This window comes from Siniperca chuatsi, linkage group LG4 (genome assembly GCF_020085105.1).
Source record: "Siniperca chuatsi isolate FFG_IHB_CAS linkage group LG4, ASM2008510v1, whole genome shotgun sequence".
NCBI classification, from domain to species: Eukaryota; Metazoa; Chordata; class Actinopteri; order Centrarchiformes; family Sinipercidae; genus Siniperca; species Siniperca chuatsi.
In genome coordinates, this window is record NC_058045.1 from 18376018 (window position 1) to 18390808 (window position 14791).

At 43.8% G+C, this 14791-nt stretch overlaps 1 protein-coding gene across 4 annotated transcripts in view; it reads left to right on the forward strand.

Moving 5' to 3' along the window:
* Positions 1-12183, forward strand: part of cpt1ab (carnitine palmitoyltransferase 1Ab (liver)) — a 28812-nt gene extending 16629 nt beyond the window's left edge. For all 4 annotated transcript variants that reach the window (XM_044193165.1, XM_044193168.1, XM_044193166.1 and 1 more), the window contains 9 exons: positions 1784-1972; positions 2079-2184; positions 5859-5975; positions 7067-7231; positions 8681-8812; positions 8950-9102; positions 9886-9999; positions 10252-10344; positions 10442-12183. In XM_044193165.1, the coding sequence (XP_044049100.1) occupies positions 1784-1972; positions 2079-2184; positions 5859-5975; positions 7067-7231; positions 8681-8812; positions 8950-9102; positions 9886-9999; positions 10252-10344; positions 10442-10525 (1153 nt within the window). In that variant the 3' untranslated portion in view covers positions 10526-12183. The remainder of the gene's footprint in view (positions 1-1783; positions 1973-2078; positions 2185-5858; positions 5976-7066; positions 7232-8680; positions 8813-8949; positions 9103-9885; positions 10000-10251; positions 10345-10441) is intronic.
* The last annotated feature ends 2608 nt before the right edge of the window (positions 12184-14791 follow it).

The following is a 14791-nucleotide window of genomic DNA, read 5'->3' on the forward strand; positions in this document are numbered from 1 at the left end:
TTAAGAGACCACTGCAATTTTTTCTTAAATCAGCATCTCTACAAGTATGGAAGCCATTCCATTCCAATGTCTGTTGAATTCCAACACAGGCACACCTCATTCTACTGAATGAGGTGCTGATTAGGTGATCACCTGAACCAAATCTTGGAAAGGAAAAGTATAAAAAAACAGTTCTGTGGTCATCACTATCCTCTTGCAGAGTTGGATGGCAAAAACAGTGCTAGGTGCTAGTAGTACCTCAAAAGTAATTGGAATCAAAAAATAACTATTCACCATGCCAAAAAAGTTGAAAAGGAAAGTTTTGAGTGAGGAAAAGAAGGGTTCAATTCTGGCTTTACTGGCAGAGGGATACAGTGAGCGTCGGGTTGCTTCCGTCCTTAAAATTTCAAACACGGCGGTTCATAAGAACAAGGTCAAGCAGCAGACATTGGGGACAACAAAGCTACAGACCGGCAGAGGGCGAAAACGACTCTCCACTGACTGGAATGACTGCCAACTCATTCGAATGTCACTCAACAACTGTAGGATGAAATCAAGTGACCAATAAAAAGAATGGCAAAAGGCAGCTGGGGTGAAGTGCACGGCAAGGACGGTTCGAAACAGGCTCCTAGGGGCAGGGCTGAAGTCGTGCAATGCTAGAAAAAAGCCCTTTATCAATGAGACGCAAAGAAGAGCCAGGATGAGGTTTGCAAGAGACCATAAGGATTGGACTGTAGAGGACTGGAGTAAGGTCATCTTCTCTGATGAGTCCAATTTTCAGCTTTATCCAACACCTGGTCGTCTAATGGTTAGACGGAGGCCTGGAGAGGCCTATAAGCCACAGTGTCTCGCACCCACTGTGAAATTTGGTGGAGGATCGGTGATGATCTGGGGGTGCTTCAGCAAGGCTGGAATCGGGCAGATTTGTCTTTCTGAAGGACGCATGGATCAAAACACGTACAAGGTTGTCCAGGAAGAAAACTTGCTTCCTTCTGCTCTGACAATGTTCCCCAACTCTAAGGACTGTTTTTTCCAGCAGGACAATGCTCCATGCCACACAGCCAGGTCAATCAAGGTGTGGATAGAGGACCACCAGATCAAGACCCTGCCATGGCCAGCCCAATCTCCAGACCTGAACCCCATTGAAAACCGCTGGAATGTGATCAAGAGGAAGATGGATGGTCACAAGCCATCAAACAAATCCGAGCTGCGTGAATTTTTGCACCAGGAGTGGCATAAAGTCACCCAACAATGTGAAAGACTGGTTGAGAGCATGCCAAGACGCGTGAAAGCTGTGATTCAAAATGTGATTTGGTGGTTATTCCACCAAATATTGATTTCTGAACTCTTCCTGAGTTAAAACATTAGTATTGTGTTGTTTAAAAATGAATGTGAACTTATTTTCTTTTCATTATTCAAGATCTGACAACACTGCATCTTTTTTGTTATTTTGACCAGTTGTTGCTTTCGGCAAATAAATGCTCTAAATTACAATATTTTTATTTGGAATTTGGGAAAAATGTTGTCAGTAGTTTATAGAATAAAACAAAAATGTTAATTTCACCCAAACACATACCTATAAATAGTAAAACCAGAGAAACTGATAATTTTGCAGTGGTCTCTTAATTTTTTCCAGAGCTGTATATATTATATATTGTCATATATTCAGTTTTTAAAATATAACAATATATTATAATATTTTTCACAAGAATCACTTAAATGTGATACTAAAGAATTGTACCCAAGATATGTACTGAGCAGTACATTTTGCAGTTGGAAAATAAACACGGTGAACATTCTGCAGGACCCCATGGGCCAAGGCTCGTGAAACCTACTTCAACCGTGGTAAGAACAAGCAATCTTTGGACGCCATTGAGAAGGCAGCCTTCTTTGTAACCCTTGATGACACTGAGCAGCGCTATGATGCAGACAACCCAGTCAAGTCTCTGGACAGTTATGCCAAGTCCTTGCTCCACGGAAAGTGCTACGACAGGTGGGACAGATAAACTTGATATATTTTGTTTCTAATTATCAAAGCGTTTGCAGCACAAGTTCGTTTATAAATAAATTGAAGCCGTTTATTCTTTGTCTTCATTCAGGTGGTTTGACAAATCCTTTAACCTGATAGTTTTTAAGAATGGCACCATGGGACTGAACGCAGAGCATTCATGGGCAGATGCTCCAATCATTGGCCATCTGTGGGAGGTACGTCAATGTAGTTTTTATCTAATGAATTTCTAATTTTTGCATTAAACCAGCTTGTAATTATGTCAGAAGGAATAAATTAAATGATTGTCACTGTTTATCTTTGGGTATTATTACTTAGGGAACTTTTTTACTTAGGGAACTTTTTTACTCGGGTTTGAGTACCCGAATGACCCTGGGAGCTATGTTGCCTGGGGCTGTATGCCCCTGGTAGGGTCACCCATGGCAAACAGGTCCAGGGTGACGGGTCAGACCAAGAGCGGTTCAGAAGACCCTTCAGAAGACCCTTATGGATTATTTAAAATCAAGGCCAGTTACGTCGCCCGGATTGGCGCTACCGGGCCCCACCCTGGAGCCAGGCCTGGGGTGGGTGCCCGACGGCGAGCGCCTGGTGGCCGGGCCTTTCCCACGGGGCCCGGCCGGGCACAGCCCGAAGGAGCGGCGTGGGGCCGCCCTCCCGTGGACCCACCACCCGCAGGAGGATCCGTAAGGGGCGGTGCAGAGAGATCTGGGCGGCAGTCGAAGGCAGGGGCCGGCGACCAGATCTCCGGACACAGAAACTGGCTCTAGGGACATGGAATGTCACTTCGCTGGGGGAAGGAGCCTGAGCTTGTGCGGGAGGTTGAGCGTTACCGGCTAGATATAGTCGGCCTCGCCTCCACGCACAGCCTGGGCTCTGGAACCCGTCTCTCTCGAGAGGGGCTGGACGCTCCATTTCTCTGGCGTTGCCGGCGGGGAGAGGCGGCGGGCTGGTGTGGGCCTGCTCATAGCCCCACAGCTCAGCCGTCACGTGTTGGAGTTTACCCCAGTGAACGAGAGGGTCGCGTCCCTCCGCCTCCGGGTGGGGGACAGGTCTCTCACTGTTGTGGCGGCCTACGGGCCAAACAGCAGTGCAGAGTACCAGGCCTTCTTGGAGTCCCTGGGAGGGGTACTAGACAGTGCACCACCCGGGGACTCCGTTGTTCTACTGGGGGACTTCAACGCCCACGTGGGCAACGACAGTGACACCTGGAGAGGGGTAATCGGAAGGAACGGCCCCCCTGATCTGAACCCGAGCGGTGTTCAGTTGTTGGACTTCTGTGCTAGTTACAGTTTGTCCATAACTAACACCATGTTCAAGCACAAGGGTGTCCATCAGTGCACGTGGCACCAGGACACCTAGGCGGGAGGTCGATGATCGACTTTGTTGTCGTATCATCTGACCTCCGCCGCGTGTCTTGGACACTCGGGTGAAGAGAGGGGCGGAGCTGTCAACCGATCACCACCTGGTGGTGAGTTGGATCCGCTGGCGGGGAGGAAGCCAGACAGACTTGGCAGGCCCAAGCGTATCGTGAGGGTCTGCTGGGAACGTCTGGCGGAGCCCTCTGTCAGCAGGGTCTACAACTCACACCTCCGGAGAGCTTCTCCCAGATCCCGGGAGGTTGGGGACATTGAGTCCGAGTGGACCATGTTTTCCACCTCCATTGTCGATCGGCGCGGCTCGTAGCTGTGGTCGCAAGGTTTCTGGTGCCTGTCGCGGGCGGCAATCCCCGAACACGGTGGTGGGCGCCGAAGTAAGGGATGCCGTCAGGCTGAAGAAGGAGTCCTATCGGGCCTTGTTGGCTCGTGGGACTCCCGAGGCAGCTGACAGGTACCGGCAGGCTAAGCGTGCTGCAGCCCGTGCGGTCACAGAGGCAAAAACTCAGGACTGGGAGAGGTTCGAGAGGCCACGGAGGAGGACTATCGGTCGGCCTCAAAGAAATTCTGGCAAACCGTCCGACGGCTCAGGAGGGGAAGCAGTGCTTCACCAACACCTTGTACGGTGCGGGTGGAGAGCTGTTGACCTCGACTGGGGATGTTGTCGGACGGTGGAAGGAATACTTTGAGGATCTCCTCAATCCCGCTGTCACGTCTTCCGAAGAGGAAGCGGAGGCTGGGGACCGGAGGCGGACTCATCCATCACCCTGGCCGAAGTCACTGAGGTTGTTGGCAAGCTCCTTGGTGGCAAGGCTTGGGGGTGGATGAGATCCGTCCTGAGTATCTTAAGTCTCTGGATGTTGTGGGACTGTCTTGGCTGACACATCTCTGCAACATCGCGTGGCGGTCTGGGACAGTGCCTCTGGACTGGCAGACCGGGGTGGTGGTCCCTCTGTATAAGAAGGGGGACCGGAGGGTGTGTTCCAATCACAGAGGATCACACTTCTCAGCCTCCCGGTAAGGTCTATTCCAGGGTACTGGAGAGGAGAATTGTCCGATAGTCGAACCTCGGATTCAGGAGGAGCAGAGTGGTTTTCGTCCCGGTCGTGGAACACTGGACCAGCTCTATACTCTCCATCGGGTGCTCGAGGGTTCATGGGAGTTTGCCCAACCAGTCCACATGTGCTTTGTGGATCTGGAGAAGGCATTCGACCGTGTGCCCCGGGCGCTTTGGGGAGTGCTCTGGGAGTATGGGGTCCGGGGCCCTTTGCTAAGGGCTGTCCGGTCCCTGTATAACCGGAGCAGGAGCTGTGTTCGCATTGCCGGCAGTAAGTCAGACCTGTTCCCGGTGCATGTTGGACTCCGCCAGGGCTGCCCTTTGTCACCGGTTCTGTTCATAATTTATATGGACAGAATTTCTAGGCGCAGTCAGGGGCCGGAGGGTGTCCGGTTTGGGAACCACAGGATCTCATCTCTGCTGTTTGCAGATGATGTCGTTCTGATGAAACCAGGACCTGCAGCATGCACTGGGACGGTTTGCAGCCGAGTGTGATCAGCTGGGATGAGAATCAGCTCTTCCAAATCTGAGGCCATGGTTCTTGACCGGAAAAAGGTGGTTTGCTCTCTTCGCGTGGGTGGGGAGTCCTTGCCCCAAGTGGAGGAGTTTAAGTATCTCGGGGTCTTGTTCACGAGTGAGGGACGGATGGAGCGTGAGATTGACAGGCGGATCGGTGCAGCGTCTGCAGTGATGCGGGCGCTGTATCGGACCGTTGTGGTAAAGAAGGAGCTGAGTCGAAAGACAAAGCTCTCGATTTACCGGTCAATCTACGCTCCTGCCCTCACCTATGGTCATGAGCTTTGGGTAGTGACCGAAAGGACAAGATCGCGGATACAAGCGGCCGAAATGGGCTTCCTCCGCCCGAGTGGCTGGGCGCTCCCTTAGAGATAGGGTGAGGAGCTCAGTCACACGGGGCTCGGAGTAGAGCCGCTGCTCCTCCACGTCGAGAGGAGCCAGCTGAGGTGGCTAGGGCATCTGATCCGGATGCCTCCTGGGCGCCTCCTCGGGAGGTGTTCTGGGCATGTCCCACCGGGAGGCGGCCCCGGGAAGACCCAGGACACGCTGGAGGGACTATGTCTCTCGGCTGGCCTGGGAACGCCTCGGGATCCCCCCCGGAGGAGCTGGAGGAAGTGTCTGGGGCGAAGGAAGTCTGGGAGTCTCTGCTTAGACTGCTGCCCCCGCGACCCGGCCCCGGATAAGCGGAAGAAGATGGATGGATGGATGGAACTTTTTTACTTACTTAGATTTAGGGAAAACAATAAGGAATGCATTTAACTAGTTCAACAATCTGAACTAATACAATGGAATGGAAAATAATGTTTTTATGTTCTGATTGGCATGATAGTTGTCCATTGAATTTGGACAGTAATGTGAAATCAATCAATTTCATGTCTTCCATTTAATTGAGTTAGTCATGTTAAAACTTGACTCTGCATTGCAGCATGTACTTTCCATGGACCCTGTTAAGCTGGGATATACTGAGGATGGTCACTGCTGTGGGGACCCCCACCCCAACCTGCCAGGTCCTCAGAGGCTGCAGTGGGACATCTCTGCTGAGGTAAGGGCCGGGTTATTCTCAAAAACAACTAGTTCCTACAATGTTTTGTCTGTCCACATTTGGAGGCAAAAGTGTTTTATATCTGTTACGAATGGCCACCCTTGCAGTTGGGGAGAAAAGCCGGCCAGCATAAAGTGGAGGAGACACTATAATTGTTTAAATATGGGGATAACTGCGCACACTTTCAAACAGTACACATGAAAAGTGACAGAAATAGTTGTGTAAATAATGAAAAAAGAGAGCTAGAGAGAGAAGTTCATACCCTGCTTACTTTCTCACCTTTGCACAGCTGGCCAATCACTGCGTGAAGTGGGTGTGAATGTCAGATTGTTGGTTTCAGAAAGTTAGAAAAATGGACATAGCCCCCGCAATTCCAACACCTGAAAGGTGTGGGGTAAGGTTGTTTGCGAAGCTGCTTGACCATACATCAGGCACTTCTGATGAAGCATACTGGCATCTTAAAGGAAGAGTTCACCCCAAAATCAAAAATACATATTTTTCCTCTTACCTGTAGTGCTATTTATCCATCTAGATTATTTTGGTGAGTTTTGCCGAGTTTTGTTTCATGTGGGAACTATTTTCTTTCTACCGATAGTTCCTACATGAAACTGCTCACATATAGTTCCAATATATTCAAAAAATGCAGACATGTCTACAGCTAATATCTCCAAAACTCAGCAACTCACACCAAAACAATCTAGATGGATAAATAGCACTACAGACAAGAGGAAAAATATGTATTTTCGATTTTGGGGTGAACTGTCCCTTAAGACTGCTAGAACCTCTCATACACTATGGGCTGATACCTGAAATTTGATATTCATAGGCCTTGGCTTCCCTCTGCTGGTAGCTTGAACTGTGTGCACTTGTGTATTTTATTATGTAAATTCAAAGATGCAGAGAAAGGGCTATTGGGGTATTGGGTATATTTGAAATTTTAAATGTGACAGTACAACAACCGGTGTTAGTCTCAGAAGTACTAATTCCACTGACATTTTATTTATCTGAGCTTTCTAAATAAAAATACTGTTTTATCAATATGTTGTCAGCTATCTGCTTGGTCTAACATACAAGTCTGTCACTTCCTCTAGTGCCACGAGGTCATCCAGAGCTCTCTGACAGTAGCCAGGACTCTGGCTGATGATGTGGACTCTCACATTTTCCCCTTCAGTGACTTTGGGAAGGGTCTGATTAAGAAGTGCCGCACCAGTCCTGATGCCTTCATCCAGATCGCACTACAGCTGGCCCATTACAGGGTAAGTGCCAGTGGTGGAATGTAACTAAGTACATTTACTCAAGTACTGTACTTAAGTACAATTCTGAGGTACTCGCACTTTACTTGAATATTTCCATTTTATGCTACTACTTTGGAGGCAAATATTGTACTTTTTACTCCACTACATTTATTAGAAAACTTCAGTTACTAGTTACTTTGCAGATTCACATTATTAATACAAAATGTAAATGTGATTAATATGTCGATTATTTTCTTGTTTTACTCGATTAGTTGTTTGGTCTATAAAATGTCAGATAATTGTGAAAAATGTCGATCAGTGTTTCCCAAAGCCCAAGATGAGAAGATATTCAGTGTACTTGTCATAGAGGAGTAAAGAAAACAGAAAATATTCACATTTAAGAAGCTGGAATCAGAGAATCTTGACTATTTTACTATTTTGACTATTTTTTCCTTAAAAATTACTCAAACTGATTTAATCGATTATCGAAATAGTTTGTGATTAATTTCATTGTTGACAATTAATCAATTTTAATCATTGCAGCTCTAATTATTATGGATTAAGTTACCCAGCAGTATATAAAGTAGTTAGAAATTAGCTCCACCTTTACCAGCTGCAACATTAAAGTGATGAACACATTAATGCATCAATAATTATAATCTAATAATATAATATATATGATTATGTGATGAGGCATTTCTGCACAATAAGTACTTCTACTTCTACTTACTTGACTGTAAGTATATTTTGATGCTAATACTTTTGTACTTTTAAGTAAGATTCTGAATGCAGGACTTTAACTTGTAACAGAGTATTTTTACACTGTAGTATTGCTACTTTTACTTAAGTAAAAGATCTGAATACATCTTACACCACTGATAAGTAGATACATCTCACTGCTTTTTCAGCAAAATTTTATGACTTGAACACTTGTATGCATTTATTTATGTGTCATTTAGTGGCCTTTGCATGTTATTCTCATTATTATAACTGATATAGTCCAGTCACACTTCTCTTAAATTCCAGCAGAGGGCAGTCACAACTTGCCAGCCAACATACTGTATCATTGAAGACTGTCAAACATTGTCAATTAATTATTTAATCAAAACATTGTTCAGCTTTAGTTTGAGGCTGTATTTTCCTGTTCGTTTTGCAGTTTATTTACAAAATACAACACAAGCTTATATAAAGGGGGCGATAATCGAACATCTTTGTAAAGTTAACACTTGCAGCTAATTGGCATTTATCTTCAGATAAATTCATTTATTTAGCTTCCTTGGTAATGGCAGTTTAGAAATGGTATTCCTAGTGTTTCTGATATTTAGTCAATCCCTTATAAATGTAAGCCTCCTAAAAGTCGCTGACTTTTTTTGTAATTATCAACATGTCAAATCTGTTAACTCATTAACAGTTTGTAAAACAACTTCCTGTGGTTTCTCTTTCTAATGTTGACCCATGCTGTCTCAACAGGACAAAGGGAAGTTCTGCCTGACATACGAAGCCTCCATGACGCGTTTGTTCCGTGAGGGCCGAACAGAAACTGTGCGCTCCTGCACCATGGATACTTGTGCTTTTGTTCGTTCCATGATCAGAGATGAGACAGTAAGGCTAAACAGCAGCAACACACCACACGTCTGATTGCAGTGCTACTCTTAGCCACCGATTGTTAATCGAGTGTGCAGATCATGCTCTTCAATTGTTTGCAGTGTTTCACTTTTATCTCTTTCCTGTCCTTTCAGAGAGAAGAGCGTCTCAAGTTGCTCAAACTGGCAGCAGAGAAGCATCAAGCTATGTACCGCCTGGCAATGACAGGAGAGGGCATCGATCGCCACCTTTTCTGTCTCTATGTGGTTTCCAAATACCTGGGAGAAGACTCACTCTTCCTCAAGGAGGTACGAGGTGTTGTTGCAAGTTGTTGTGAGATTTCTGCTCTTAAAGCTGTTATAGTGGTTCTTGTAAATTGACCCCCACAATGGGATATTGTCCATGTGAATCTATTATTATTGATTTACAGCAATACAAACGAAGTGGCTATGGTCCGAGTGCGGCTGCCCACTTCTTCATACAATGACGAAACGTTGAGAGTGGTCACCTGTTAAACCTTTGACAATTTTGCACTTAAAATGACGGTTTCCAAGATTTGGGTCTCGGCCCAGGTCTAGGCTGAAGGGGCCTTTTTAAAACAATCGAGTTTCTCTGATTTAGCTTGGACTAGTTGTAAATTAAGACTAGTCTTGAATTTACTAAAGGAAGATTATTTGAGGAACTCCTGAATGAGTGGTATATGGTTGAAATCAATACAATCATTTCATAGTAGCCTTCTACTTACCTTTCTGTGGTAAAAGTAAGTAGATTGTGCTCTGTATACTTCCAGTAGTATACCCTGTTAATAAATGCCCATGTTAAGCAGTCATATCATTTAACTCAGGCAAAAGAATGAAAAAGCATATTTATCCATCTTCCACTTAAATGTGACACGGTATATTTAAATCCAGTTCATCACTGTGTTACATAACACGTGTCACTTCTCCCTTTCCCTCAATAACTTTCCGCTGAGTATCTAATAAGGGAAAAAATGCATCTACATCAGGCTATAAAATGTTACTTGGGCTGAGAACACAACATGATTGCTTTGACCAGTGAATTAAATGTATTTTTACCCTTTTTATGTTTAGGTCCTGTCTGAGCCGTGGAGGCTGTCCACCAGTCAGACCCCTATGCAGCAGCCTGAGCTTTTTGATCTGGTCAGACACCCTGAGTATGTGTCCTCTGGAGGTGGATTTGGTCCGGTAAGTTATCCATCAAAACATTGTCATGCAATTTGTGTCCATCACTCATAAATATTAGTTTCATCTTCACTAAGGGATAGCATGTCACACATGTTTTTGTTCACCTGTTTCTATGTACATCATTAATTAGGGAATAAAAAGTCTGTATGTACATGTCAGAAATTCCCACTTTTCTGAAAAATATAGTTTGAAAACATTTAGACTGTTGAGATTAAACTCACATCTCTTTTGCTTTCCTCCTGTGTCCTTAAGGTGGCTGATGATGGTTATGGTGTCTCCTACATCATTGTTGGTGAGGACCTAATCAACTTCCACATCTCCAGCAAACACTCAAGCCCAGAAACTGTAAGTTCACTAGTTTTCTATGTAGAATTCGGATTTATCTATTACTTAATGAAGAGACTTTAAAAAATATTCTTTCCCCTTTTTTGCTTTATTTCAGGACTCCCACCGCTTTGGCGCCAACATCAGACAAGCCATGCTGGACATGGTGGATCTCTTCCAGCTCGACAAGAAAAACAAGTGATTGTCCTCGCCATAGGTGGAATAAACATAAGAAGTTGTTTTAAGATATATTCTTCCTGAAGCTTGTACAGAATCAAATGTTGGATTTTGGGTTATTTTTAAGTTAATTGATGTTACAGAAATAAGGATAATTGAAAGGTATTTGTAAACTTCACTGTCAATATGTGTGAAGCGTTTATGTGTACTGTATGTATAGGCAAGGTGAGATTATGGTGGTATTGGGTACAGGTAGTGCACAGATCAAAATTTTTATTCACAGGACTGTATGCACCGGTGCCTTAGTGACCCACTAATGTATAAAGGGCACAAAGGGAGGAGAAAATTAGAGCAGCCCCAGTCTGAGATCAAGTTTGTATTACCACAGTAAGAGACCTTTCAGCTAAAGGATTATTCAGTAGCATCATCCAATATTTGAACCATGTTTTAAGTTGAGAGATGGTGCAGTATTTTTACTAGTTTTAGTCCCAATTTTGAAAATCATATGAATTCTTTTTGGTTTTTAGGTTTCTTCTGGTCTCCTCAATATCAGCACCTGAGTCATGTGTTACTGGCCAAACTTGATGTTAAATATCATCCAAGTTTAAATACTGAGTCTGATTCACTAGGCTCGAACAGTTGTATCCAGTAATCTTATACCTTAGGAAGGCCGGAGGAGTAAAACAGTTGCTCTATAACTCCAAGAATTATGAATATTCAGCTTTGATCTGGAAAGTGGCCCTGTATCTATCAGTGTGATTCTGGATACCAACACAAGAGACGGAGCTGTTCCCACTGTCTGATCAATGGCTCTCAATTGCCTTTCTGACTCAAGTGCACAGCCAGTGTGTGTGTTCTTTTTAGCTGCCATGATTTTATGATGTAGCGATGAAGGCAGTTCATGTTAGTGTGTGTTTGTCATTTTCACACTCAGGTTTTATTAACTTGGCCTAATGTAGGGTGCTGGCTGCAGCATTGCAAGATTAGTGCTTATGTTGGCGTGTATATGTGCAACAGTAGAAGAAATTAAGATGCAGTAAGTGAGGGATTGGCAGGACAGTTGCACATGCATGTGTTGAATGGGATTTTTTCATTTCTTGTGTTTAAAAAAACAAACAAACAGTGCGCTCACTAACTCTCTCTATGTCTGGCCAAACTAACCAGTTCCTAACTACCTTTGTAGCCTTTTTTCAGATCAAATGGAATTGTAAACTTTTATGAGCGAACTGTTGTCAATTACAGCATAGTGGTGTTGCAGCTAAGGATAGAGAGGGGCTGTCATGTGTAGGAATGCATTTCTGTTATGTATATGTTGTCCGTTCATCATGTTATTTATTTTTTTCCATATTTTAACCTCTTTATTCACAAAACAAACATGCATATTTACCAGCTGAATGTGGTGAATCATAACCACTAAGTTAAAGCTTTGCTTATTTAAAAAGTTAAACGGACAAAATGCTTCCTCTTTTTTTTTTGACAGGACAGTGTTGTTATCACAGACTTTGCCAGTATGTTGTAGTTGTATGACTTTTTATCTCAATAGACCTCATGTTTACACTGCTGCATGGTTTTTGAAGATGAAGCTGTATATGTTTTCTTTTCATTTAAGATGTGTAAAAAGACAAACAGCTGATATACCAAAATGAGTTTTAACAATAAAGTGAATGTCAGACAGCTGTATCACCTCTGAGTATGCCATGTCTTTCTTACAGTCTGTTATATTTATAATTTTAAATAATCTCATAACTTTGGGAAGAAAAGCACTGTAATTGCCACCATTAATGCCACGGGTGATGTAAAACACCAAAACAGTCAAATTATTGATTAAATCTGAAATGATAGGTCAAATAATAGATTAGCCGATTGATAGAAAACTGACAGTTTTGATAATTGATTAATAGTTTTTCAAGCAAAAATGCCAATATTTCTGTGGTTTCTGATTCTGAAATATGGAGAATTATTGGACAAATTATAATTTTGACCTGATGATGGTGCTAGAGGAAATGTTAAGGGATCACCAAGGTTATTACGATTCATCCTGAGGTGGACATGAATCTGTGAACCAAATTTCATAATCGGTAGTTGCCATCTCCTTCCTGAGAACAAATGAGGTTTTGAAATGGCCTCTGTTAAGCACAAAGGTTTGCACCATGATGATAGTTCCCTTGATTATTTCAGATGGTCAACCCTCATCTGCATCAGAGGGTTGGCTTGTGGTCATGTCTATGTTTATCAGTTTTTCTTAATTTTGACAATTTGTTAAGATCCTGAAACCGGTCTGGTGTGAAAATGAGATATTTCCTTCCTTAGCTCAGTGTTTATTTAATCCAAGGGAAGCTGTAGCCTGCCATCTAGCCAGGTGGTTGAGCTCAAGTGAACGGCACAGAGGAGCCAGTTCCGTCTCTGAGGATATTAATAAGTCCCTCCACCACTGTTTCTCACGGCACATTCAGCTATTACCTTAAGTTAAACGGAAGATGTTTAAAGGCATCGGGAGGTGACAGATTTCCAAGGAGGGCATAGGCAGGAAATGATCACGTGATAGTTTCCCTCCAGCTCCTGCCCACCACTTGTGCACAGTCTCTCTCTTTCTCTTTCTCTTTCTCTCTCTCTCTCTCTCTCTCTCTCTCTCTCTCTCTCTCTCTCTCTCTCTCACACACACACACACACACGTACACCCGCCCTGATGTCACCCTGCCCTCATCTTCCGATAGCAGGCATTTCAACATTTCAAGACTGCATTCTTGAGGTCTGCTTACTCCTCATCTACTGTGGGAACCTGCAGTTTGGCCACTTGAGGAAAAGGATCACTTTTAATGCCAGACCTTTGTATATATTTAGTTTTTTATGTCTTTATCAAAACCATCAAGTGTGTTTTTTGATTAGTATTTACACAAAGGAGAAAGGCAGTATTTTTACTATTCAAAACACAAGCCGTGCAGGCAAACTGTGACAGATCCATACAGCATAACCAACAGACTTCCACCGGCTGGCTTCTGGACAAGACTTTAAATTGTACACCTAATGGGCAAGCTGGAAAACCCATTCACTCAAGAGCAGACACTGAAACCTAAAACCTTGACTTGCACTTTCTAAAAGTAGACTTAGGGCGAGATCTGCAGCCTCTGCTTGTCACCAGTTTAATTCATGTGCCACTTGCCCCACAACACCGTCAAAGAAAAGAGGGGAGCCAATGCTGCCTATCCTGTTTTATAAGCTAATCATTCATTGGAGCAGGGATGTTCCCATTTTGTCTGGTGGTAATCACTGTTAATTGTGCAAAATAACATTGTTCTCATTGCAGCTACTGTATATAGATCATTCGTGTCATTCTTGATTTGGGTTTTGGCAGGACAATTTGTTTTTCCTGCACTGCTGGACAACTTACATAAGGCTCCGTCATGCCCCAAACTAATTGGGCTGAATGTTACATGTTGATTCAGTGAATGAGGAAAAAATAATTGGACCGCTGTGTCCTGCTGCAAAATTTTTGTTTAAGGGTGGATGTCTTTGACTGCAAGATTTCTGGAAGGAATTGTGTTATTGTGCCATGATTTCACATTAAAGTGGACCTCACAGAGGGAGTTTCACTGTTCAGAATGAAGGATCAATATCAAACATACAACAAACTAACTTAGTGTACACAGATTAGGGGGGAATTATATTTATGTTGAATTCTGGAAATAACATAATATTAAATTAAACTTTGTCAACTGATGAAGGTAACTTAAGCTCACTGTAGCTCTCTAACCTCTGCTGTCCTCTGAAGAAGAGAGTCCTCTCAGCCCTCTTACACTGTAACTTCATCACCTCACAAACCATGGAGCCACACTAGTATATCTTGTGAATTTTATCTGGCTGAGAACTGTGCCCAGATTTTTAAAAAGTGCCATATGAATCTAAGTGATTAAGGTGAGGTTGTAAACGGAGAGGGTGAGCTTGGCGGTTGGCGTGGAGGGACCGTGCATGTCTGTGGCCAGCTGCACCTGTCTAACTGCACTAAAGGAGCAGGGCCTGGGGCCCCAAGGTGGAGCTCAGCCAAGGGGCAGCAGGAGAGGAAGGTAAGGAAGAGAAGCTTAGTGGAGGTTGAGCTGAATGTGATTCCCCTGAGAATTTCTCCCACTGCTTGCTCACCAAAGCTATAAATAACTTTTATTAGGTTTAAGTGGAATTAGTGGAGACGTTAGTCGTCAGCATGCTCATGGATATATAGACATAGACTTTTTGACAGGAGGAAAAGAAAGAGCGAGGAGTGTTAATTATAAGAGTCTTGCAAACACACATATACAGT